The sequence below is a fragment of the Trachemys scripta genome, chromosome 15, assembly GCF_013100865.1.
Source record: "Trachemys scripta elegans isolate TJP31775 chromosome 15, CAS_Tse_1.0, whole genome shotgun sequence".
Classification (NCBI taxonomy): Eukaryota; Metazoa; Chordata; order Testudines; family Emydidae; genus Trachemys; species Trachemys scripta.
The window spans coordinates 4,295,309-4,322,145 of record NC_048312.1 but is presented as its reverse complement, the minus strand read 5'-3'; the positions used below and the strand labels follow the sequence as shown (position 1 = coordinate 4,322,145).

General features: G+C 50.7%; 1 protein-coding gene across 1 annotated transcript; it reads right to left on the bottom strand.

The window, feature by feature from the left end:
• Positions 1 to 1,540: 1,540 nt before the first annotated feature.
• On the bottom strand, positions 1,541 to 14,283 carry TMEM119 (transmembrane protein 119). Its single transcript, XM_034791541.1, has 2 exons — positions 13,990 to 14,283; positions 1,541 to 3,787 (listed from the first exon to the last, which is right to left on the bottom strand). Exon 2 carries the CDS (start codon positions 3,770 to 3,772, stop codon positions 2,879 to 2,881), a length of 894 nt encoding a protein of 297 aa, XP_034647432.1. The 5' UTR covers positions 3,773 to 3,787; positions 13,990 to 14,283; the 3' UTR covers positions 1,541 to 2,878.
• Between the last annotated feature and the right edge of the window lie 12,554 nt (positions 14,284 to 26,837).

The following is a 26,837-nucleotide window of genomic DNA, read 5'->3' as shown; positions in this document are numbered from 1 at the left end:
TCTTCCAGGAAAGAGTCCTGTCTTACTGCAGTGACTAATAACCATTCGCGCTCCCCTTGCCCTCCAGCGTTACTAGCCTGCAGAGAACCAGGCTAAAAGCAAAGGAAATCAGTACTAAGGCCTCTCAGCTGTTCCCACTCAGCTCTTTCCTATGGGCAAAGCTATGCCGGCTATTTCCTGTTTTAATCCCAAGGGAGAAATACATTTCAGGCAGCTTTTTCCAGACGTGGCACTGAGACATTCTGAGGTTTAAGCAGAAGTCGCCACTAAAATTGTTTGCTACTATTTAGGACGTCTAGGAGAGCTGGACAGATAATGAATCACAAGGGATGGGTGGGGTGGCAGTTGGTAAGCAGATTGCCTGATGTGGTGTAGCCATGCATATGCGTGTATGCAATGTATGCACTAAATCTTGAGCCTTGCTCTTGGCTGGGACTGTGACACTAGTAAATCAAGTGCCTGCACTGGCCAAGGCCATCGGCATTAGCTAAGAACTGGCTCACTCATAGCTGGAAACCAAACCTGGTCACCTTTAGGTTAGTTTTGTTCAAAAGAGGTGTTAGTCTTCTGAGAAAGTATTTAGACTTTATGAAAGGAGTGAAATTGCTGCGTGCATTAATCTCACTTGTAATGTCTGTATTCCACGCTATAAGGAAATATGTTAGTTTTGATGTATAACTTTGAAAACGTTTGCTCTGCACTTGTGAACCCAGGCTTGGGAATTGCTCCCTTTCCCCCATCAGAAAACAAAAGCTTTGTTAATTCCCGCCCCCCATCCATCCACGGAGAAGTACGTGCAGAAGGCCTTGTCTTATTAATTTGAATGCCGGAAGAGGGACATAAAAATAGTTGACATGAAGATTTTTCCTCTCTATGCTGTTTGAACTCTCACAGGGCCAGAGATATTGAACTAAGGCAGAGATCCCCAGGGGTTACCTGTGGGTCTGCCTTGAAAGACATTTTGAATTGACAGGTTACCATGTCTCTGTCATCTTTAGGAACCTTAGATGATAACTCATTTGTGTGTATATGTCTGCTAGCTTTAACCTGTAAAAAACTCGTATTTCTTTTTCCTAGTTAGTAAACCTTTATTACAGGATTGGCTACAGGCGTTGTCTTTGGTGTAAGATCTAGGGTACCAGTTGATCTGGGTAAGTGACTGGGCACCTGGGACTGGAAGCAATCTGAATGTTTAGTGATTTTTGCTGTAAGTGACCATTTGTCGCTAAGTCCAGCGTACCTGGGTGGCACGCTGTACTGGAGAGTCTAAGGGGACTGTCTGTGACTCCCTGGTAAGACTTATGTGAACTCCTGGAGCACTTTACTGGCTTGGTGAAATCTAATTACAGAACGTGCCACCAGTTTGGGGTGCCAGCCCTGTTTTTGACATTCTGCCCTGAGGTAGGCACTCATGGTTGTGAACTACTCCAGAGAGGGCGACAGGGGCTTCTAAGCAACCCCATAAAACAAATATCCAATAACCAAACTAACAAGTCACCCTCCTCATTTTCGAGGCCACAGAAACAAAACAAAACAAATCTGCATAGAAAATTTCTTTATTAATAATGGTGGAAAAGGGAGGCAAGAAAAAAAAAACATAAAATTGCAAACAGGAATTTTCTTGTTTAAGAAATGAGTGGAATGTTGGCATAAAACTTAAAAACTAACTTCTGAGCATTAAATTTCTCTTTCTCCCTCCTCCATTACCTAGTATCTTTAGTCAAGTTGTCATGGTTGTGTTTTTTTAATGGAAACCCTGAGTAAAATATATTTCTGTGAGTCATAGTAACATCTTTATGGAACAGTTAATCAGTGGATATAAGAAGCTTACTCTTTTTAATCTAGAATAATTATTATACACTGCAACAAAATATGGAGGCCAAAGAAAACAACTGTAAAACTCTATCAGTTGTGGAAGTCTACGAAGAGCTGCAGGTTCCCTCTTACGGTCCTTTGAAGATTAGGATGTTTGAAAAAAATATCACAGAAGGTCATAAATATCGGTAAAGCTTTTCCGATGCCAGACGAAAAGTCTGAGGTTATGTTTGAAAACAAGATTCTTCACACTAGATGGAGTTACATGGTCCAGCTGCCCATTACATGAAGCACACTCCTCTTTTCAGACTAGTCGAGAGGGCGAGGTCCGAAAATCCCATCTAGAGTCACTCACGCCACACACACAATTTCTTTTCCAGCCAAAGTCCTCCATCAAATAGTATAAAAATGAATTAGAAAAATAACATTTGCAAGAAAGCCAGCAACAGCTTATTTTACAGAGAACAAAGAATTGCCTGGAAATTCTTCTGGAACTGTATGTTGACCCTAATGGATAAAGCCCTAGATTTCCCACCAAGTAGAGTTCAAATCCATAGATGCTCACACAGTTTTTATTCAGGCAAAAACTCCCATTGATTTCCCCTAGATACCTGGGTAAGGACCCACAAGATTTGCGCCATATAAATGACTGGTCCTACCATATATAATTAAAGGCCACTATTCGAGACAGGCTTAAGCCCCAACATTTCATTCCAGATCTGTCACTCACCCTGAAAGCTAGGTCATGGATTCTGATCAAGCCCACCTCTAACCACTACATATGTACTTACTGTAAGTGAGAGCTACTAAGCAATTACACAGTAACTGAACGGTCTGTTAATGTAAAACACAGTGTACTAAATCGAATATGTTTTGATATTAGAGCTGGGCACCATGGCTGGTTTAACGACAGGGGTATCTATCGTGCCCACTTAATAGAAAAATAGCCCGTGGCATGTTGAATCAATTTCCAAATCAATAACGTGGTCAGCTGATGAATGGTGATTGTCCATTGCTTTAGCGTTGTTCAGGAGCGAAGGTCCGTTTGTCTCGCTCTCCTGCGTTAGACACCCGGAGCCGCTGGAACAGACACATCTTGCTTCTCACCTTCAGGGGTTTGCATGACGGGATCGGCAGCCCCGGGGCATTCTTTGAGCTCTTCTGGTGAGGACTCATTGGCCTGCTCCATGGGCTGAACTTCCTCAATGGAGGGAGGTTCTTCTCCTTTGGCCTCCATTTCTGCTGTGCAATTTGGAGCGGGCGTCTCTTTGGCTGGTTCAGCTTTCTCCTGGGGAGCGGCCTGTTCTTTGGAAACACACTCCGCTGTTAGTTTGTCGTCCTCCACTTTGGTCCCTTCCTCCTCTTCTTTTGGGGGCTTATCCTCTATTTTGGTCCCATCGCCATTCGCCATGCAGACCTTGGCTGGGGATTTCAAGTTCTGGGCAGCAGCCAATATATCAGCTTGCAGCTGCTTGGAGGAGTCCACGGGCTCCTCCGGGTGTGTCTCAGGAGCCTTTTCAGGAACTTCACTGAAAGCTTTGGCACCTCCCGACCGGTCACTCTGGTCCACGTACTTCTTCTTCGGAAACGACGACGGGTAATAGGCAGAGGCCTTGTGTTTCTGCCGCACGATGACGGCAGCACATACAATGAAGAGCAGCACAAAAACTAAGGACCCTACCACAATGATTAGCAGCATGTACTCTTTAAAGAAGTTCACAATCCTCTCGAAGATGTTGATCGAAGTCAAGGTGCCATTGACAAAGTTCACAGCAGTAGTCCCGGCTGTAGGATTCACCCCCAAATTCACACTTGCAGAGGAGGGGATGGAGGCACCCGGATTGTCTCCACTCCCACTATTATCATCCAGGACAGTCGCATGGATGCGTGTCGATCGCGTGATGCACAGAGGTGCCATGAGCATAAGGAGCACACAGACCGTAGCTGGAGCAGCCATTTCCCAGACCGGAATCTGCCACGAACAGAAAGAAAACAGGGACAAGTTAGTATCTGGCCTGAGGTGCCTGGGAGTTGTGACAATGGTCAATAGACAATGACAATGAGTTGTGATATGGTGTGTGCTTCTGGGTAAAGGAACGAACAAAGGGTGTGACCTGGCAGGTGGCTTCACTTTTCATGCCCTTGATTTTGTGGTTTGTGTCAGGTACGTTGCTTGTGTAGCAACCCTGACTGCTTAACAACCAACCATTCAGGTGTATTCATTTCCTAGGTTTATTTTAATGCTTTAATTGGGGGTGGGTAGTTTGCGGGAGGGGCGCAGTAGGTCCATCTCTCCGCTACGTTTGATGTAGCTAGAGTATGGTGGGGTTTTATTTTGGGACATGGGTCTTTAAGAGATAGTGGTCACCGGTAAAATAAGAGGGCTTCCAAGGAGAAATTTCAGCCATAGCCCAATTTCAGAGACTTTCTATTAAAAATGTATGAAGAGAAACCCAACGAAACCCTGCCCAAAAAACTCAAACCCAGAGTGAAATTTCACATGGATTAGCCTCAGGCTTTTGGAGAGAAACAGGAATTTATGCTCCACTGTCAACTGGCGATCAGGTCCCTCTAGAATAAACGACAGAGAAAGGGTGGGAAACGGAGCTCTCAGGACATGATTGCTTTAAACATCAGCCAGAACTTCAGGATACGGTGCAGAGAGAGAAGCCAGAGGAAGAAGCTGCACTTTCCTGAGCTGTCTTTCTTAGCTGGACTTTGCGATCAGCCCCCAGCCCTCAGCACCTGCTGATCCTGAGTGTCATTTTCATGATCTTGCAGAACGCACATGGCTGCTGTTGATATTTCAGTGCACCCCCTGCCCATGACCTCCACACCGCTAGCTACATCACAAGCTTTTTATTGTTCATGTTGCATAGATGTACTGCCCATAGGAAACCGCCAACGATAAAGAGCAAATACTGCGTACGACAGACGCCACAGCAGAGTCGTGGCAATGGGACTCCTGCCCCTTGCCAGAGCCGAGTTCAGATCCATCCAAAATCTCTTACCCAACAAGCTCCAAATCCTCTACTCCGTTTTGCCTCCTTTTTTCATATGGACGACGACTGGGGCCAATTTTCAGGAGCGCCGCTCCGATTTGCGCCTCCAAGAAAGCGGGGCTGGGCTTCAACCCTTCAGCCCATTGACCAAGCTGTCTGGAACTTCCCCAGCCCATGTTACTGCCACCCATTGACTAGCAACGACATTCAGCCAGCGGAAATGCGTGACCGTCAGAAGATGCAACACCACCACCAAGCCCAAGGAATCTCGCAATGGAGACCACCACAGCATCGTTAACTCAGACCCGTGTGCCTGGCGTTTTCCAACCATGTGGCCTTCTGCTAGGAGGAAGCCTCCCAGCCCACCAGTAAACAGGTTGCACAGTTTAAGCAGTGGTTTGACGCAAGACCTCCAAGCATGTTGTATCCTGCTTCCTTGACGAGGCCCCTGTTCTGGAGGTTACGACCCCCTGGAACTTGCAGTGACCTGCCGGGCTATTTCTCAAACCCACCGTTAACGAGGGGAATGGCTGGGAGGCTGATGCTATGCAGCTCTCACTAGACCCTGGGAAGCTCGGTGCATTCTAGCAGCTATAAAGATATTTCTGGTGGAAACCAGACCTGGCAATAAATTACTTTAAGCGCCCTGGGGCCTGGGCGTGTCTCACAACAGAAAGTGCATTTGCAAAAGATAACACACAAGCACAGCCCAGGAAACTGACAAATAATTCCCGCTTGCTTATTTTTATGGGGAAGAAGCATATGCTGCGCTCCCCCGTCGATTATAGCTCTTCCCAGCCATGCGCTGTAAACTCCTTTACCAAGCAGAAGCCAGAGGGGGAAGCCAGGAGGCCAGGCTCTTTAAATAGTAGCATGTGTGGTGCGTTTGCAGCTCGAGGGACTCTGGGGGGTCCCTGGGCTCTGAAAGGATGGAACCCTGGGAGAGCTGTCTGTGGCCAGGCACTGGCTAGGTTGGGAGCCTGCCACACTGCGCCATGTGTGTCTGGGTGGGAGGGGCCCCAATGCACACCTGCCCATCCGTGGGTTTAGTCAGGGACCCCTTTAACTAATCCCAGGGCAGCAGACCATGCCTTCCCTTGCTGGCAGGCCTTGAAAAGCGGTGTCTTGACCTCCAGGCTGCTAGGCAAAAGTATGCTTGACTGGTTGCTCTTGCCATATAATTGGGCAGAACACGTGGCTGGTCATAACACCAGTGGATGGCGCTGAAGGACTGGATTTATCATCCACCCTCGAGGTCTTAAAGTGGTCCGGAAAAAGTGGAGGAGTATCTTAATCTGGGAGCAGCAGTGCCCCCTACAGCGACCCAGCTCAATATAAAACACCCTTTTTATTGCCACGTCTGCAACCCCTTAGGGATTCCCCTCTCCTCTCCCACAACACACACACACACACACACACACACACACACCCCACCCTGCCATAGGACACTCTTTCTTGGGACAATTTTCAATAACAACATCCAAGAGTCCCACCATGCAGCTTGCACAGCGTTGGCTGGTCACATCAATCATCGAATCAGGGGCCACAAGCAAATGCCAATGACTAATAATGTATTAATAATAAACTCCAGCGTTCACACAGCCCTGGCTGGCTGGCTCAGAAACCTTTCAATCAGGGAACACGACCACCATGTGACGTCCGCAGTTACCCAACATGGAGTAAGCTGCACATTTTGAATATTTGCAGTGCACTGCTGGAGAGCTGTTCGCTTTGGCCTGGCACAGAGCCCAGAGCTCATTTAAAATCTGCAAAGGGGGCATTGTGCTCAAGCGTGTTTCACTGACAGCATCAGATTCTGCTGCTCCTGCTTGTCACTGACTAGCACCTTACTCTGTGAGAAGCTCACCTGAAATCAGACAGTCAACAGGTAGCAAAAATAGGGAGGGAATTTCACAAAGGAATTCCTGAATATTTGCATATCACCAATACAAGAATTTTGCAATCTGTTCACCTATCGCATTAGTTATAGCAGGGGTTCTCAAACTGGGGGTCGGGATCCCTCAAGGGATCACGAGCTATTACATGGGGGATCACGAGCTGTCAGCCTGCACCCCAAATCCCGTTTTGCCTCCAGCATTTATAATGGTGTTAAATATATAAAAACATGTTTTTAATTTATAAGGGGGAGTCGCACTCAGAGGCTAGCTATGTGAAAGGGGTCACCAGTACAAAAGTTTGAGACCCACTGGGTTATAGGGATACTGAACCAATAAGATCAGATCCATCTCCATAGAAACGTGTCTGATCTAGCCATTAAAGACACTTTTAAAAAAATGTTATTTATTCAATAAACCCAAATGGAGTGAAAATTAGGGTGTGTTTTTTTTAAATTAATGTCTGAGACAAAATTGCATTTACTGAAACAAATTTGCTGGCAAGACTATTAAAAGGAGGCGGCATACATTATCATATTCAAAGCAGACACAGTAGCTACCGGGCAGCCCCTTTTAAAAGTTTAATGGTATTGCTTTTGCCATTTCTTTCCAAAATAAGGAAAGCACGTTGATTATTTTAGGTCCCGAGTTACTTGCCAAGTTTGATTTCCTAAAGAAAAACCAGCCCGAACTTTGATTTCATTTTTGTGATTGCAAAGAAGCATCGTAAAGTGCAACATTCCATCTGTTTTACGCTGACGTACTTGAAAAACAGATGAAAAACAGATGAAATGATTTTTTCCCCTTCGTGTTATTTATAAATGCACTGCTGGGGTGGGCGTGCTGCGCGCCAAGATCCTGGCGCAAGCAACATTAGTTTGGCTGATTAATAAATTCCTGAAACCTGAGGTTGACAATGGAAACTTTGAACAGACTGAACTACAGAAGAGCAAACGTGATCCAGCCCACGCTTTGTTTACTAATTGTTAGAGCCACGTGTGTAGCTGGAACAATGGTGCAACGATCAGCAGCCTCAGGCCTGGTTAGAAACAGATTCAGACAATGATTGAACTCCCCTCGGACATGACTGCTGTGACTAGTCCCAAGACGGTACCACTCGGGGAACATCCACTGCAAGTTTCTGCTACCCTGCCCCTCATCCCTTGGCTAGAGAGACCGCGCCAGCTGGAGCTCATTCAAGTTTGCAAGGCCACGAGTCAGGACAGCACTTACCCACGTGCTAAGGTTCATCCTATTCAGGAGAGCACTTAAACACCTGCTTAACTTTAACATGCACTTAAGTCCCATTGAATTCAGTTGTGCTGCACTGACTAGGGATGTTTTCCTGAATGGGGCCACTAGGCGCTAACCAGCTCACTTCACATATTCTATCATTTATTACACTTGACACAAATGGGTGTGAAAAACACATTTCAGCTGTATGGGAGAAACTGAGTCAGGAGCTTTTGGGGCTAAGCTCACATTTCTGGAAGCGTTTGCTGAATTGCTGTCTGAGCGACCTCTTTCATGCCAATGGAGAGCAGAGCCCAGTCCGGAATAGTGCTGGGTTTGAAGTGTGGCTTTCTGTGAGTTTGGAAAGCGTGAGAGGAGCAACAAAAGAAACGGAGGACAAAACCACAGCAGTAATTTTAAGTGGAGTGTAACGTGGGTGCTGGAAGATGTGAGCTGCACATATGAGCACGGTCAGCTCCAGATAATTCACTGTTGGAAGAGAGATCACAGACAGCTCCCTCCTCTGCCAAAACTCCAGGCCCCGAGAAGAGAGGAGAAGAAACTCTCAGTTCTATCAGGGGCAGAAATGGGACTTCAGGCATCTCCTCCCAGTCTAAAATCTGTCCAGATGGCCCTTTTCAAATGGGTTGCTTTGGGGTAGCGCTGCTGCCCCAGCCAAGGCGAAGTTTTCTGCACTGCAAATCTTGTGATTTCCTATTAGATGGTTACTGAAATCTGGGGGGTGATTTAGCATGCCAGGCTTCAAACCTGGGATGGAATTAGTGGAAGCAATTCTGCCTGCAGCTCCTTGCAAGGTCACTCACACAGCTCCTGGGAGAGCTGGTTTGCTTTAATAAAAACCCAGTGGAAGCGTCACCCATTCTTTGAGTTGATCCACATTAAAGGACAGGGACAATTTACACAAAGGTTTCCCCTCCCCACACGCAATCCCTCTCCTAAGTTAGCAGGCGTTGCAGGGCTAGAAGGAGAGATTCTCATGTATTTAGGATTACCCAGACCTCCAGAGCACTGTGGTCAGCACAACCCAGATTGGTACCTAAGAGGGACAGAGAGATGTTTGCAGGCTCCCAGCTACCAGCTCCATGAGCAAGATCTTCCCAATGACCAACACTCCAGATTAGCACCTACTGGGCAGGGAGAATGGCCCCAGACACCCCTATAATGCCTCGGTCCTCGCTACAAACAGCATTTCAGACAGCCCCGGAGAAACAAACCGCCAGCAGGACCACTTACATATATTACATCTATTGATCCAGTGGAGGACAAGAGGGTAATGTTTGCCAGGTGCCTCAGAACAGTGATTTTTGCTGTCTTGACCCTGTGTGCCTTGACCAGAGGCATTACAGGAAGATCTGGCATGTTCAGCAAACAAAGGCTGCCAGTGCCCCACACTCTTCATCAGGAATGATGTAAAATAAGATGCAAGATGCACTTACGTTTTTCCATTTGTCTAGAGGAAATGAGGCTGTGCCCAGCAGAGAAGGACATTACACACGACCTTGGGCAGTTCTTTAATCATAGAATATCAGGGTTGGAAGGGACCTCAGGAGGTCATCTAGTCCAACCCCCTGCTCAAAGCAGGACCAAGCCCCAGACAGATTTTTGCCCCAGATCCCTAAGTGGCCCCCTCAAGGATTGAACTCACAACCCTGAGTTTAGCAGGCCAATGCTCAAACCACTGAGCTCAAGTTATGTTTCCCTGTGGGCACGGGGGTAGGGTGACCGGATGTCCCGATTTTATAGGGACAGTCCCGATTTTGGGGTCTTTTTCTCACATAGGCACCTATTACCCCCACCTCCTGTCCCGATTTTTCACACTTGCTATCTGGTCAGCCTACACGGGGGGTATATTAGAGCGATAACAAAGACCGTTTCCCAGCTTCGTTGCTGACTTGCTGCCCTGTAGGATCTCTGCATTACATCAGTAGAAGTGGTGCAACAGGGACGGGATGGCGTAGGGTATTGGTAACAGGGCACAGATAGTAACCAAATGCCGCCGCATCTGCCGGCCCTTGGACCAGCCTGTGTGAAGTGAGTTGTGAGTCTCGGTTCCATGACCAGAGTGACGAGTACAAACGGCCTTTTCGTTGGTAAATCAGTGCAGGAGGCAAAAACCACCACCACAAGCTGCTGGAACCTTGTCTGCACCACACCGATCCCTGGCTAATAGTGCGGGAGCTGTTCTGGGAGCACCATTCCGTTCTCCCAGTCACCTGCCGCTGTTGAGAGCTTAGCCCCTTCATGCTAGAGGCGAGGTTAGCCTGGGGGGTTTCCTGCCCTGCCAGCAAACCCGGATTTCCCTGCAATCACTGAGACAGATATTTGGGCTCGCTAGGTGATGTGCAGTGGTGCTTAGTGAGCGGGGTTACATGTGCATTACCCTGCAGGAGGCAGGAACAGCTCTCGAGGTGTGTGGGGTGTGACCTCAGATCTCCATGTTGTTCTGCCAAGGCCTGACTCTGCTGCAGGTCATCGCAACCAACAGCATTTCCCCTTTTGCCCACTCCCGAATTGCATGGGGGTCACTGCACCCTGCCAGTTCATATGGGAGGATCTGGGATGGCAGGACCAGTGTAATGCCCCCACGCCCCTCAGGCAACCAGCTTTAACCCTCGACAGGAAAGACACCCCGGCTGCGGTGAGCAGCTTCTTGCTCTCCAACCAGCATGGGCCGCAAGCCACCGAGGGATGATCAGTGACACGGATAGACCAGAATGGACACCTGCAGCTTCCCTCAGGCAAACCACACAGGGAAGGGGTATTTCTCCCAGACGGGGAGCACACTCTGCCCCGATCTCACCTCTCTCCTAGTCAGGAGGGAATTCTGAGACCATCCAGATCCCAGATAGCTAAATGCTCACCTGTATTGGCCCAAGGACGGACACATACAGTTCCTCACACCCTAGGAGTATCTAGACCAACTCAGCTGGGGTTTCCCCTCCATTGTTACTGCTCCTGTGTTATCCTCCCCCATTCTCTTTGCGGGGATGGATTTAACCTGGGATCAGTGTAATCTAGACAGAGCTATGCAAGCAGACACTCCAACCCACACCTCCGCTCTGCTGTGTTGTCACTCCCCCCACCACCCAGATCTGCAGAGCTCTCATGTGGACAGGCAGGGTGCAAACTAGCATCCTCACGGCTGAGTCAGCCCTCAGCCAACACCTCACCCAGGTCTCGCCACTGACCCGCTCCTAAAGGAGAAGCGATCACATGGCTGAACTCACCTGCATTGATCACTAGCCGGCTCAGTAAAAGAGCTCAGAGGAGGGATGGCCCTGGGGTTAGGCTGCTGGCCTGAGCTCAGGAGATGAGGGTTCATTTCCCAGCTCTCTTGTGCCATCTTAGGGCACTCCCTGCCTCAGTTTCCCCATCTGTAAAATGAAGCTAGTGTCCTCTCTCACAGGGGTGTTATGAGAATAAAGATCTTGAGGTGCCAGAGAAGTAGCTAAAGAACCCACAGCCTTGCTCTGGGTTAGTTTTGCCATTAGCGGTTCTGTTTTTTCTTCTCTGCGTGCGATGGGCTACAAAGAGCAGTCGCCTGGCCACCCTGGAGCATGTCCACGTTCCGTAGATGGGCAGCAGCAGATTTCCTGCCTTCCTTGCCCCAGCAGTCAGCCTGCAGGGAGCCCCCAGGACCCAGCTGCACTCCATTCCCAGGGTGCCCGTCCCCAGTTTCAATACCCCCCACCCCACCCTACAGCCTTCGTTTTTTTTTTTTTAAAAGCTGATTTTAAACAAAAGAAAACAACAGACGCTTCTCTTTAAAAAAAAAACCCACAGTAACTCTCCCCTCTCCCCGAAATCCGGTTCCCCTTCAAACACAGAAAAAAGGACCAGCGTCTCTCCTCTCCCATCTTTGCAAAGAGGCTTTGCAGCTAGCAAGGAGGAAAGGAGCACGTGCTGCTGTGGTCACCCAGGTGCGTGCTGGAGACCAGCTCAAGCTGCAAACTTCGAATCCAGATCGGGTGACCAGAGAGCAAATGTGAAAAATCAGGATGGGGTGGGGGGTAATAGGAGCCTAGATAAGTAAAAGACCCAAAAATTGGGACATCTGGTCACCCGAAATCCAGATCCCAACTTCTCCAAAGCCAGCCAGGGAGCCGGGGTTTTGTTTTGAAAGCAGAGTCATGGCAACCAGCTGCTCTAAGGGGCGCTAGGGTCCTTCTTACCTGCTATTACTGGCCTTTTTATTTTTTTTTTTTAAATCAAATTTGTTTATTTTGTGAACACTTGTTGGTTTTGTGACTCCCATGTGGTCGCCTCATCCCCCAGCCCCTTCTCCTGGTCCCAGGCGCTGCACTGCGCCCCTCAACTACATAGCAAAAAAACCACAAGCCTGGACCAACAGGAAAAACAAGGAGTTTCTAATAATTATTCCCACTTAGCCTTCGTTCACACAGCTTTATAAAGCACTGAGCAAAGCGGAATTAAGGAACTCGACGTGGGCCCAGATCAACATGATGAAACCATAAATTCAGAGGGAGCTTCACACCCGGAGCTAAACTTTATGGCTTGCCCCACTTCCGCAAAGATAAGGGATATTATACTCCACGACCCACAGGCCAACATCCTGCAGTCGGTATTCAGGCAAAACCCCTCTGACTTCACCAGGAGTCTGCGCAGCATGGGCGCCACATTCGTCTCACAGCCAGTTTTGCTGCAGCCGACCAGTAGCCCTGAATGGCTTCAATACCACTTCGATTCCATTGTCAGCTCCGTTTGGAGTGAAGTTTTCCTCCCCCAGTGTTATTTAGTTCAGTGCTGGCCTCCCCTCCAAAGGGGCATTGGTATAGCAGCGAGAAGGCTGCGCAGCGGCAGACCGTGAGTTTACTGGACATCCTGGCTGCAACAAAATTAAGAAGCCATCTAGTAGCCCTGAGCTATGAAGGGAGCAGCGGCAGGTTTCAGCCACTGACGCTTAATGCAAAGAGAAGGCCGAGCCCCACGTCTCTTCTCCCGCCTTTAAAATGGCATCCGACTCTCTTCAATGGTTCGCAACGTGCAGCTTGGGCAAAAAGAGAACAGGGGGAAGCTGCAAATTTTTACTCTCTTCCCCTGCCCCCCAAAAACCTGCCTGCACCCAAACTGCTCCCTGTTAGGGGGTCGTCCTTCCCAGCCGTCGCACCCCTCAGCACATGCTGCTTGGGCCATGTTCCTTTGACCACAAGAAAGAACGGAGACATGGCCCGCTGAGCGCCCACTGCCTGGGCAGCCCATTTCTCAACCACATTGCCCAGCCAAGCGCCAGAGTGCATTCCCTCCCCTAGCCCTCCTGTGCAAATCCCCAGCACGCTGCCCCCAAACTCCTGTCCAGTCACACCCTATATAGCCCCGAGTCCCATCATCTCCACTTCCAAACTCCTCCCCAGTACTGTAATGTGCCCCCCCCCAAAATTTCCCCCGAAGCCCCCAGCACATTCCTCTCCCCCCAAACGCCTGCTTCGATCCACAGCAGGGATTTTTAATTGTAAAGCAAAGGAAGCAAATCGAACGCAGTTTTCCTCTGCTTGGCAACCCCCAGCCCACTGAGTTCTGCTCCCTTGATGCAAATGCATATCAGGCCTCTCCCACGCGCACCCTGCTTTGCCCAGGCAAGCTCAGTCTGCTCGCTTCAGTGGCGCTTGAGAACTTCTTGCAAGGGTCCAGAGCTAAGCATCTGGCTCCCTTTGTCTCTCACTGGTCTTCTGCAGGCAACTCCAAGGTGAAATCTTTGCACCACGTATTCCAAACAGACCTCCGCCAGCCGGCCTGTCTAGCTGAGCACAGTCAGCTTGGTTCACAAATGAGCATGAACTCCTAACATCAACACACTGGGGAAAATATACACACATCTCTATGGCAAAGAAACAAACACTCAAACCAGTCCAGGACCGTGCTGCAGCGAAAGCTGCAGTGAGGAGTTTGAAAAAGGAAAGGAGACGGTTGCTGGGGAGGGGGGATCCGATGCAATTGTGTTTGTAGATTAAATATTGTAAAGCAAAGGGAAGGGTCTGAAAGATGGGGGAGTTGCATGTACTCACCAGCTGCAGGTTAGACAGAGGCTAACGTCTCCCAGCACCCTCCTGCCGGGGGGGTCTGTCTGCAGGGCTTGAAAGAATGTAAAAGCAAAGGGGGAAAGTTTGCTTGTCCTGCACTCCTTGCCCAGTTTCTTCTGGCTCCTTGGGACGGTGTCTATCTGAGCCCAGCCTGGAGCCCTCCTCCTCTGCAGCCTTGAGCTCACTGGCTAGGATCGCTGCGGAGCAGCTTGTTTTCATTAAGGCTGGTTTCATGTGGGGACAAGGCAAGGGAGGGAGAGAAGAGGGGGCAGGGAGACCCTCAGTGTCTCCCCCGCCTGCTGGCAGCTCCCTCCAAGCTTGGGAAGCCCTGAGCTTTCACTCCCACATCTGCAAAGGGGGGGTGGGTGGGGGGCAGGCAGAGGCAGGGAGCTTGTTCTTTACTGGAGATCTGGCAAAGGCGAAGCCCGAGCCCCATCAAAGCTGCAGCCCCAGACAAAAGCAATCTGGGGAGAGTTTTGTCTTTCATTCCTTCCAGCAAATCTCTCTCGCCCGTAGTGCCCCTTCATTAACCACCACGATAGAACAGGAATCAAACGCCCTTTCACAGCCCCACTATTGAACTGCTCTAGGAGCCTCCAGGGGTGACGATGGGGGCTAGGGGGGTCTAACAAAGGCTTTATTACTTCCTAGGATGGAAAGCAGGGGGGGGGGGGGGGGGGGGGAATAAAACCTTGGCTTGGCACTCCTGGCCATCCCTCACAGCTGCTCTTCACCTTGTCCACGTGGGCTAATTGGCCAGGATACAAGCAGCGGAAGGCTATGGATTTTCTGACCTACTCCTAAGAAAGCCAAGTGCATCAGGAGAGCTGCCCATGGGTCCCCTAGCTGCCAGGACAGCTCGGCGGCCAGGAACGTGCCCACCATGTGGTCCCTTGCAGCTGGACATTTCTGAGCCCTCACTATCAGGACAGGGCTCCCCATACAGAGGGGAACCCCCTCCCCCAAGATAGTGCTGAGGGCAGGTCACCTCCAGCATGCAGGAGAGCTATTGTAACCCACACATGCTCTAGCCCCCATCCTACCTCCGCTCCTCCCAGGCCTGGCCTAGAGGAGCGGAGCCCATGTCTGCCAGGGCACCTGGGGTCGGAGAAAGGAGGGCAGCATGCTGGGGACATGCCCCCCCTCTGCCCTCTTATCCACCCTCTTGGTTCCCCTGCATGCGAAGCAATGGATTTAAAAACCAGGTGCAGCATTACTGTCTATCTCCCCAGCCCCCGAAGCACACGTGGCTCCGCACAGTAGAAGCGCCTCTGGGACCGGTCACCTCTGCAGGCCAACACTCTGCAATCCAGGGCAGGACGGCTGCCACCTGCTCCTTGTGATGCACGTTCACTCCATCCCTGGGGCTGCCCAGCAAGCTGCCAGTGCAGCCCTCAACTGGGCAAAATCTGGGCCTGGCCAGCCTGCTCAGAGCCTCAGCCACCTCCAGGCATCCATACTTCTATAGCGTTACCTGGGAGCAGCAGATTCTTTACATCCCCTCCACTCTTCCTCCCTCCAGGGGACTCCTTCCACACACACCCCACTCCTCTCCCAGATGCTTCCCACCATCCTCCCGCACCAGCCATTGGCTCTGCGAGCAGCTGCTCTGCTCCCCACTCCCTAGGGGTGGCTCTGGCCTCCTCTGGGGCCCTCTGCAAGGCCTCCGGAAAGGCCCAAGTGCACCCTCAAGCTCTTGCTGAAATCAACAGAAGTTTGCCAACAGGAGGCCCTTCAGGATTCGGCCCCCGCGAAGCCCCTCTCAGGAGCTGGTCCCTTGCTAATTAAACCACAGCTTAACAGAGACCGAACGGAGGTCAGACATCTGGCTTGAGAACTGAGGCTGGATTTGATCCAAAATTGCAGAAACAAAAGGTCAGCCTTTGACCTGCTAACCCTGGGGCTGCTTCCATCAGTCCGTTTCCCTTGCTTTTGGTTTCCCCATGGCTGTTGGACTGGCCAATCACTTGCAGAAAAGTTTAGCATCGAGCCACTGACAGAGTTCAGCAAAGTGCATCCCCAGTTAGCTCGATGATGTCCTGCGGGCCACCCAGCGCTGGTCTGGCTGCTCCCAATGGAGACAGAGCCGAACAGAACATGGGGGAAGGGGAATCGCTCTCCAGAGCCAGCCTTGCATTCAGAACCAGTGATTTGCAAGGGGCACAAAGGAGAAATAAAGAGTTAAAAAGTGACCTACCTGGTCTTAACCCAAGGCAGGGCCAGGGGTGCGCCGTTAAACTCATGAAGGGGAGGGGTGTCTGGATTTCTTATGGAAGCATTGCCGGAAAAGTCACTCTTGTAGGACACAGTTTAACAGGCACTGAACTCCTTGTCTCCAAGAGGCCATTTCCCAAAAGCTTGAGCCAGAAAGCGCCCTGCACTAAGGAGGATGCATTTCTCTCCCCACTGGCAAAACTGGCCTAGATTAGGGCCCATGTGATGCTCTCTTTTTATACGGACCAAGGGTATTTTCCCCACAGCCCATCTGTGGCATCCTTCTCAGCTAAGCTCATCCAAGCTGGGTGTTTCCCGTATTCATTGCTGGGATCAGTGGGCTAAAAATCCACGTGGTTCTGCCCCACACGCATGCACGTGAAACTGACGTGCTTGCACGTTTTGCAGACTCAACGAAAGCAGCCCTGGATTTGTTAGAAATTGGCGTGTCCTCACTCCTGTTCTGGAGTTTATCTGGGCAGATCGCCTATTAGCTTTGAACAGGCTGCTGTGTCATGGAGGCACATAGAGGCCTTCAGGCTCAGGTCACAGAGCCCTGAATAGAAAAGCCAGAATAGTAATAAACCCTGGGGTGTTTACATACTAGGCACAACCTGAGCAAAGTTTCAGCTCTAATAGAAGAGACAATGATAGCGCAAGGCTAAGACGTTGCCCGGGTTGCTTTGGGCTTTAACAATGGGTGATTGCAGGTTCCTAAGAACGCTACACTTTTTCCCAAACAAGACCATAACATTACAATGAACGACATACTTTTTCGTTGTCCCATGCAATGAGCGAAATTGTTTGGGACACATGTTAACTGTCCTTCGATGAGTTCATCGACTTGGTATTTATTTCTGAGCTTTTTCCCAGCATTTTTTAAATAACCCCCTCAAAAGCTTGTGATAAACACACTTTCTTCATTTCATTTCCCCTTTTCTTTTCCCAAAGGAATGGAGCGAACATGCCTCCTGGAGGGGATCTAGGTTGTGAGAAGATTGCACCCAGGACATTTATTGCACTGCTAGGATGGAAATATGAGCCCTGTAATCCTTGACCCTCCCTGCTGGAATTTTTACAGTACTATACTTGGGTCCCAGGGCAATTCAAAGGAAAGCCGTTGGGTTTCAGATTTCACCCATGTTGCCAAACTGAATCAAATTCATTTCTTTCAGAAATAATTAGTCAGTCTTATGCGTTGTCCAATTATTGCGTCCAGCAGCATAATACACCCCAGCTGCTGGGAATGCTCTTCTGTGCGTCAAATAACTGGGCCCAAACCTTCCAGAAAAGCAGAGAAGAAAAAAGAAAGATGGGGAGGGAAGGAAGAGAGCTGTAGAGAGTCTTCTGTTTCTCTGAACTAATTTGGCAGCACTTCAAAGGTTTCAAGACCCTGCTTCCAGAAATGTATTGTTAGGAATCTGGGATTGAATGGGGAAAATGTGTCAACTTGGCTTTTCTGGAGTAGTCAGTATGGTGGAGCTTCGCTAGAGCTCCAGGGATACCTGGCACTGTTGGGAGACTTTCTGCGTGTCCTCAATTTCCAGGCCAAGCTGTCTGGGTGCCTCTGTGACAGCGCCCCCAGACAGCAACCCCGGGGACAGCCACTAATTCCTCCCTGCGCCCGACGCACCGCTTGGAGAGATGTTATCATTCAGGTCCATCATTAACCCGTAGTGACCAGTCCCAACATGAGAACAGGTTCTGTGGTTTCGGTCAGTCCGTACTGCAAGGTTTTCCAGATGGCAGAGATGCTTTGGGTGAGGCTGAGTTGTCAGGTTCTTTAAAAAAAAAAAAAAAAAAAAAAAAACACACACACACACACAGAACTCAGAAACAGGAAACCAGCATTTAACTAGCCTGGAAAAGGGCCATCTCTGAAGGTGGTCCCTCTCCCTTGCCTTTGGCATGAGGGTCTAAATGCATGGAGCGGAACTGGGTGCTATAGCAACCCACCCTGAAACACAGTGGAGTGACACCACAACACCAGGGAACAGCACCTCCCATCACAGCCCATCTGAACAGGAATGCCAGTTTCAGTTTGGTGAATGTTACGTTCCCTAGTGGGAAAAGAGGGAAGGATGGTCCTGTGGCGAAGGCGTGGACTGACAGTCAAGACATCTTGCTTCAAGTCCTAGTTCTGCCATGAATCTACCATGATACCTTGGGGGGGAGCCATGTCACCGCTCTCTGCCTCAGTTTCCTCACCTATAAAATCCGGACAAAAATAACTACCTCTTTCACAGGAGCATTGCAAGACTTAATTCATAGATCTAAAGTGCTTGAGATCCTGTGAAAGGCGCTAGAGAAGCACTAAATATTTGTAACACGTACCCTCCCAATTCTGGTCTGCTGAGCCATTACCCTTTCTCCAGGCAAGTCCGTCCATCCTGATTCCAACCAAGTCTGTTTCTAGCCGCTTAGAAATAAACCATTTAAAATCACAGGCTGGTCACTGGAGGCTGTTAGCCTCGCCTTTGCTTGGACTCACCCTGGAGAAAGCAAGATATTTCTGCAGCAAGGAGCAAGTCCCATTAGCCGAGTTCCATGCTTTATCATCCAAGCGGCGTGTTTTGCTGTCTGAACAACATAGCAGTGGAGTATTTGCATGGTTATCAGTCTGAGCAATGTATTTCAGTAGCTGAATTTTCATATGCTATCCCTAAGCTGCATTCTTCGCCACGCGCGGGGGCTGCATCATGCACCTGATTTGTGCTTGTTTCCATAACTCGCTGATTAAGCGACATATTTCACTTACTGACCTGCACTCTTTGCTAGTCCCCACTTTGACAAAGGTGCTTTCATAATCAAGCAACCCACATCCTTGCCTGGAATTTGGAGCGGACAAGGTTTCCGAAGCATACTGCACCTGAAAAGCACGGCTCTCTGCCTCTCTCTTGGGATTTGATGCATATTTTTTCCTTTCTGCACAAAGGGAGTTGGTTTTATATTGACAGGCATTGCAACATGAATTTTAATTTGGCTTCTTCACTCTCTTGGTTTTACCATTGCCATAGAACAAGGGAAACAAGGGCTGGAAGCCCATTAACTCCTGCTTAGTGGAGTTACACACTCATCTGTGTGAAGCTGCGTATGTTGCAAGTTAAGCTGCAGTTTCCACTATTTGGGGTGCACATATTACTCACTGAGGGCAAAATCCTGAGGTCCTTCCTCAGGCAAACTACAATGGGTGTTTAGGCTGAGTAAGGATTATACCATTTGCCCATTAAGTAGTCGATTATCCAATCCTTGTTGGTCATTCTGGTGTGGACAATGTTTGGGGTTTAAAAAAAAAAAAAGAGAGACAAACAGCTGGACCAACAGAGTATATTAAAACTCAGCAACTGCCATGAAGCACACAGTTCAGGCAATGAAGCTTAATACGCTGCATACAATTTCAGCCACTAAAATGAAGTCCTCGTAGTTTATTAATGGAGCTCTGCACACATTGATGGTTGGGTTGCAAAACAGCTATAAACTCACAGGATCATCAAACCATGCGCCTGGAACAGATGAATATACAACTGAGTCGTCAAAGCACCGTGGAGTATACACTTCTCCTAGTACTAACACACACATCTGAACTGGTGAAGAAGCCAGAGCACAGCTGAGAAAGGGGCCTGCAGCTGAACCATCCAGGTTTGATCAAGGAAGTCTCTGCTGAGCCAGTCACGCTCCATCCATCGTCTCTTCTCACAGAGAAAGAGAGTCTCCTTGCCTCAAATCTACAGGTGCCTCTCGTGTGTCCCAGCCCACAAATGCTTCTACCTCCCTGAGTTCATCAGGGTGCGCCATCCCCTGGAATTGTCATGCTGAAACTTGGCTGTGCTAAAAGCAGCCCAGCAAACAGCACACTGTGCCTTGGGCCACCACAAGGAAGTCTACTAGGGCCCTATTCCACCTGCTGTGCCACGAACACCTGCATAACCATGGCCACAAATACGAGAGACTTCAATTGATTTTCATTTTCCCTTCCCTAGGGATCCAGGCCTTTTACAATAGGAAGGGAATGGGAGGTATCCGATCAATGACCAATAAAATCTTCAGACAAACGAGACATGTCCCACCCCTCCCCAGAAAAGAAGCAGGGAGAAAAGCAAGCTTGATTTGAGGACTTTTTATTTTGTTTTTTTAAATGTTGCCAGAAGAGACTGAATTTGAAACTCCCCAGACTGCCCCCCATGACCATTAGAGGGTTTGGAGTCAGCACAGGGATCTAGACCTGAGTTTTGCAGCTTGGGCCTCTCTCAGGATAGCACCGATGGGCCCAGAGGCTGAGGGATTGCTTGGGGCAGGGAGAAGGCTCCAGCCCAGATGAGGCTGTGAATTCCATGAAGAGGCATGTGCAAGGAAACTCATCAGGCTGCTGCTGTCCAGTCCACAGTCAGGAGATTCCAGCCCCCAGGGCCTTTTCCCTGCCACTAAGTTTCTTCTTTCTTGTCGTTGAATAAAGAGAAGCGGTGCTGAATGCTGAAGGACCATTTCAGCCAGGGCAGCGTCAGCAACAGCCTGGCCAGACACTTAGCCAGCCTGCACGCATGCCATATTGATGCCACGCGCAAACCGGCCCAGCCACACGCCCAAAGAATGCTGGGAAGCCGGGCCACCAAGCATGACAGCGGGAAATCTCCAGCGGCTCCTTCCTCCCCATCAGTAAGATCTGCAAAAACTCCAAGGCTTCGAGAGTCCCGCGGACACAGCTCTTCGCCGGGCCAGGCGCGATTTCCCCACTGCTTGAGTCAAATTTTCTTTGTTGTAAGGCATGTTCCAAATCATTGACTCCCCCGCCACTTTTCTGACCATAAAAAAACAGGGAGTTTCTTCCCCCGGGCCTTTGCATGGAGTACACTGCCTAATGCTAAAGGGAGCTTCAGCTCTGTGGGGGTTCTCCTTGGCCCATGCCGTATGCATTCGGCATTAGAGACGCACAGCATAGCTGCCGGGCAATTGCAAAGGGGAAGTCCTGAGTCTTTCCTCTCCCAATTTGCTTGATGAATGTACCTGTGGGGCCTTGACACTGTCCCTTTAGTATTTCCAGTAGAGCTATTCAAAAAGATTTTCCATGTAAGGTAAACGTAGACGAGTGTGACACCACATCCAGCTCCTCCATCCTCCATGTGGGGGACACGGGCGTTTTCATGGCTCACTCGCTCGCCGTTTTGACCCTGAACCTTACAAACTTAGCTCACCTCAGGTTACCGAGCTGGGCTACTGCCATCGGAAATGCATTCTGTGTCTGCTGGCCCAGCTGTCAGGAGATGGTGAGCTCTCAGCCAAGCTGCCCAGCCCACCCTGCGTTGTATAGAATATGCACTGAACAGATGCAGAGAATGGAGAAGAAAATACTAATCCGGAGCTCTTCTGTAGCGCTTGTCATCAGTCGCTCTCAAAGCACTTTACAAAGGAGATCAGTGTCAGTATCAGCATGTTACAGAGCACGGGAAGAGATCGGCCCAAAGTCACCCAGAATGACCCCGGAGTTTCCTTGCGGGCCAAAACCACGCTGAAAAAGATGCTGTGACTGGGGGTGCCCAACAGAGCCTGGGAAGTCCCCTTTTATCATCATCAGTTTGTTTCATTTGCCCACTTGGGGCCTCTAAGTCATTCCCCCTCCTCCACTCGGCGCTTGGAAGCAGATCCCTGCAGCCGCACATGGATTCTGCTGCCTCTGGCCGAGGTCCCGTCTAACTGTCAGCCCCCGGCAGCCACGTGAGACAGCCTGGACACGACACGCGCAGAGGCACTGCAGCCCAGACATTAGGATGCCGTTTTAGCTTGCGGGATGGGGTGGCTCAGCTTTCCGACGCTGGGCAGGTCTCACTGCTCTGCTCCTGCTTTGTAATTTAGCTCAGATGAAATGCGGGTGCCTGCAGCTGTCTGGGCTCTGCGGGACCCTTTGCAAGCCAGGCTCAGCTCTACCGTGCAATTTGACAAATTTCAGCCCCTCTCTGCTTGTCATTTGCTTTTCTCGGTGGAGGTTTGCTGGCACGGCTCCCTGCAGAGCTCCATGGAGAGCTTACCAGGCTGCCTATCCTGCTGCCCTATGCATAGCATAGAGAGAGAGAGAGAGTATGTGTGTGTAGACACACACACACACACACACACACACACACACACACACACACAGAGGACGAATTCCTGTGCACAAACTGACCTCACTGTCACCTTCCCCTTCCCTTCCCATTATTAATCGCCACTGCTCCCATTCACGTCTGCTCCTTAACTCCTGTGTTATATGATATGGGGCCTGATCCTGCAAAGCCCTGAGATCCTTCGGCTCTAGCGCCTCGTCGGCCCTGGCCCTTAAGCTAGACGGAGCCTATCAGCCTTGTCAATGTGTTTGCCAAGTGCCATGCCTCTCTCTGGCGCTATCGAAATAATAAACTATCCGTTTCATAACAATACAGAATCGTTCTACATGTCCAGACCACATGCTCCAGCCCAGAGACGTGTGCGCGGAAGGACTCGGTAGCAGCCAAGGCCATTTCACTATATAGCACCAGGCCCAGAGCCCCCTGATTTTCCACGAGTGGAAAAAGCCCCGTGTTTCGAAGGCAGCATGGGCTGTTTGCTACAGGCCTCGAGCTGACATTTTTAAGGAAGCTGCAGTTTCAAAAGCTTCTGGTTATTAATAAACCCCCCAGCCCAGCCAATGCTAACAAACGCACAGTGCAGACAGCGAGTGAGCTCACTAGAAGTGTTAGGCTTTCAGATTCTTCTGTTCTGCGTGCCGACCTGGCAAACCACATAGGAGTTATTAACGACGCCAAACAGGGCGATGCCAAGCTTCTAAACTCAGGCTCTCGTTCCAAGGGTAGCCGAGAGTTTACTCTTTGTGGAGGCTCATAAAAGCACGTCGTTACCCAGGCTTCTTCCCCCTTTCCCCATCCCCGCAAGGCCCCAGTGAGCGTCTAAAGGCCCTAAACCAGAGGTGGCCAAACTACGGCCCGCGGGCCACATCCGGCTGGTGGGACTGTCCTGCCTGGCCCTTGAGCTCCCGGCTGGGGAGGCCAGCCCCCAGCCTCTCCCCTGCTGTTCCCTCTCCCCCACAGCCTCAGCTCACTGTGCGCTCTGGGCGATGGGGCTGTGAGCTCCTGCCAGACAGCGCGGCTGCGAGAGCTGCCAGCCTGCCCCGGTGCTCCAGACTGCGCGGCGGCCTGGCTGGCTCCGGCCAGGCAGTGTGGCTGCCAGTCCTGGTGCTCTGAGCGGCATGGTAAGGGGGCGGGGAGCGAGGCGGTTGGATAAGGGGCAGGGAGTCCCTGGGGGCAGTCAGGGGACAGGGGGCGGAGGGGGATGCAGGGGTGGTTGGATAGGCATGGGAGTCCCAAGGGGCCTGTCAGGGGGCAGGGTAGGGATTGGATAGGGGTTGTGGCAGTCAGGGGACAGGGAGCAGGGGGTAGGATAGGGGATGGGGCCCGTGGGGGCGGGGGCAGTCAGGGGACGAGGAATGGGGGGGTTGGATGGGTCAGGAGTTCAGAGGGGGGGCAGTCAGTGGGCAGGAAGTGGGAGGGGGCAGGGGCCAGGCTGTTTGGGTAGGCACAGCCTTCCCTATCCGGCCCTCCATACAGTTTCGGAACCCCAATGTGGCCCTCAGGCCAAAAAGTTTGCCTGCCCCTGCCCTAAACGATGGGCACAAGTGAGTGACCAGGACAGGAGACCGCAAATAACATCAGTTTGATTTACATAAACCCCATCTTCTGTGGCCTGCACTCTAGGGGGTCTGCGTTGTGCAGGTGACTCACTTCCTGCGGTACCCAGGAGATGCCAGCAGGGGTTTATGGGATGGAGATAAACCTGGGTGTAGAATGAGGGACAGCGGAGAGCAACAAAACCAGCCTCAGTGCAGCGAAACATGGTGCTCCATGCTCTCCTTACCTGAAGCTGAGAAAATTGCATATGCTCATGGTTTAAGAACAGGTGTGGGGCTAGGACCACCTGTGTGCTCATCACAGGGCCAGCACATTTATTGTGTGACCTTCATCTTCAAACATCTCTGTGCCTCAGTTTCCCTCCCTGTGAAACAGGGATAAAAAACACTTATTACCCACAGCCCTGGAATCTTACAAAGCCCTCTCCTTCAGAAGGGAGTGTCTTTTGACTAGTAATTCAGTGGAATTCAGCTTGCAAAGTGGGAAATACCCTACAAAACACAGGGGGATTTCAGACTTCAGCTCTGTCCTTCTCAGCAGAGCTGAGGGTTAACCACTATCCATAAAGAGCTCTGAGATCCTTGGATGGGAGAGGCCCTGCCAGTGTGAAGCTCTGGGAGATGCTCATTATCATCATTCAGCCACCTAGCAGTATCGTTTTCCCTCTTCCCCTTACCATATCCCTGGAGTTGTAGCCGCCTGCCGGATCAGCGAGTTACAGGCTAGCTGTCTCCTCTGCTAGCAGAGGACAAGGTCAGGCTTGTAGGAGCAGAAGTTGTATCTCCTGGAAGTAACGTTGGAACAAAGATACCTTCCCCCCACCACCTTCCCCTTTCTTGCAGCATTTCTTGGACTCTTCTGCACTCAAAACCCTGTCTCTCCATTCCAAAGCACATGAGCTGACAGGAAAGGCTAAGTGGACGCTCAGATACTTATTGCCTGGCGGATAACCACCACCACACAAAAACCAGCTCAGAGCAAACTCCATAGAACCAAACACCTGCCAGCAGAACGGTGCCCCAGAGACCCGGAGAGAAGTCCTAGGAGATAGCACATGCCAGAGCTTCCTGTCCCAGGTATCTGGGAGGGCCCCAGGCCTGGTGGGTACAACAGAGAAACAAGAGTCATCCTGCTGGCTTCCACACTTCTCTCTGCAGTGGACACGTTGGACTATTTTCTCAGCTCATGGTGCCTTGGGAGCCCCATTTGTAGAAGGGCTAGAACAGCTCCCTACCTGCCTACCTCACACTGCAGCTGACAGGCTGAATTTGGACACAGAGCCCTGAGCTAGGCAGATGAGGAAGGATGGTCCTTTCAGATGAGGAAGGAGTGGTTAGGGCCCTAACCTAGCCCACAAGAGACCCGAGTTCAATTCCTAGCTCTGCCACTGACTTCCTGGTGCAAACTTCGGCAAGTCCCTTAGCCTCTGTGCCTCAGTTCCCCATCGGCAAACCGGGGATAATAGCCCAGGGTAAAGCGTGCATGGGGTTCTGATGCGATGGTGATGGAGGCCATATCACTCTCTTGCATTGCTGACAGCACACACCTATGAATCCCAGCTGGAAATGCAAACTGTGATTAATAGCAGCTTTGCATTTCTCCATGTCTAGAAGTTGGCTTGCCACTATCTGTGTTCCTGCAAACAGTAACAGAGCCCTGTGGTTGATGAAAGGGAGACAGCATTGGGGGTATGCGGTAGACTCAGGCTGCTTTGACTTGCAGAAAGAATTCAAGGGGGGTTATCTGGAAACGTGCATCTTCGCTAGCCAAAGCCTCCGATAAAGGGGCGGAAACAGACGCCGACGTCTATCCACGGCTCTCACAATGGAATATTCATAGCATGGGATTTTTAATTACTTGAAGGTAGAAAAGTAATTTGCAGGGCATAGAGATTTTCCTTTCCCCATGCACAAAGAGTCCATTATCTGAACCTGGTAGAGCTGGGATCGCTGGTGTGTGCCCTCAGCCAGTGACATTCTGCAGCCTCCCTGGTTTGCCCTTGGTTTGGTCCTTGATTTCTCCAGGGAACAAACGAAGCTGACCGTGAGCCAGCTAGTGTATTAAAACAGAACTCCTACTATTCCCCAGCATCTTGAGGGCTCAGCGGAGATCAGGACGCCGTTGCGCTAGGAACATCGAGAGAAGCCCCCCAGGTGACAGCTGCCCACACGGCTGCATTGCTTAATGCCCACTACCAGCTTCGAAAACTCGCCCAAAATCTCAGGAAACTGAAGATGGGCCTAGGCAGCAGCCCTGAGACGCCCTAGTGAAAGGCTCTGTGAAAACACCTACAATGGAACGGGTGACGATGGAAGGATGGCTGGCCCCGTGAGTAGGGGGTCAATCAGCAGAACCCAGCCGGGGATCCAGCCCGAGGATTTCACGGATGTTTCTCTTGCATCGTCGGTAACACGGCCAGGGGGGCTCAGGCCGCCCCGAACGAAGCCGTGGGAAGCTGGCCAGTCACTGTCTGAGTATGACTCGCGGCTCTCCGAGCAAACAGCGGCCTCTTGCTCCAGGCTTGAGCCACATGCCCTCCACACTCTCAGACCACAAAGGGGAAGCGGCTGGACCCCATCCACTGCTGGCCCCAGACACCTCCCCCGGCTGTGAGGAGATGGGGGGCTGTGCGGCAGCCTGAGCCACCCCCAGCAAGAGACAGAGGTGCGCCAAGGGGACGTGTATAAACACTAACAATGGGCCAAGCTGGTGGAAATCTCTGTAGCTCCGCCGACTATCCGGGCTCACACCAGCTGAGGATCCAGCCCAGACACTGTCCCTGCACATTGCAGTTTGCACCAGTTGCCAGGTGCCCCTCACTCCCCGGCTGCAGGGAAGGGGATGGCGGAGAAAACCCAGATCGGTCCCTCCCATTGACAGACGGTCCCTCCATCGCATCCCAGCCCCGTTTGGGAGAATCTCCCTGGCGCCCCGCCTGGCCACGTTCATGACACACGCAGGCCTGAAAGT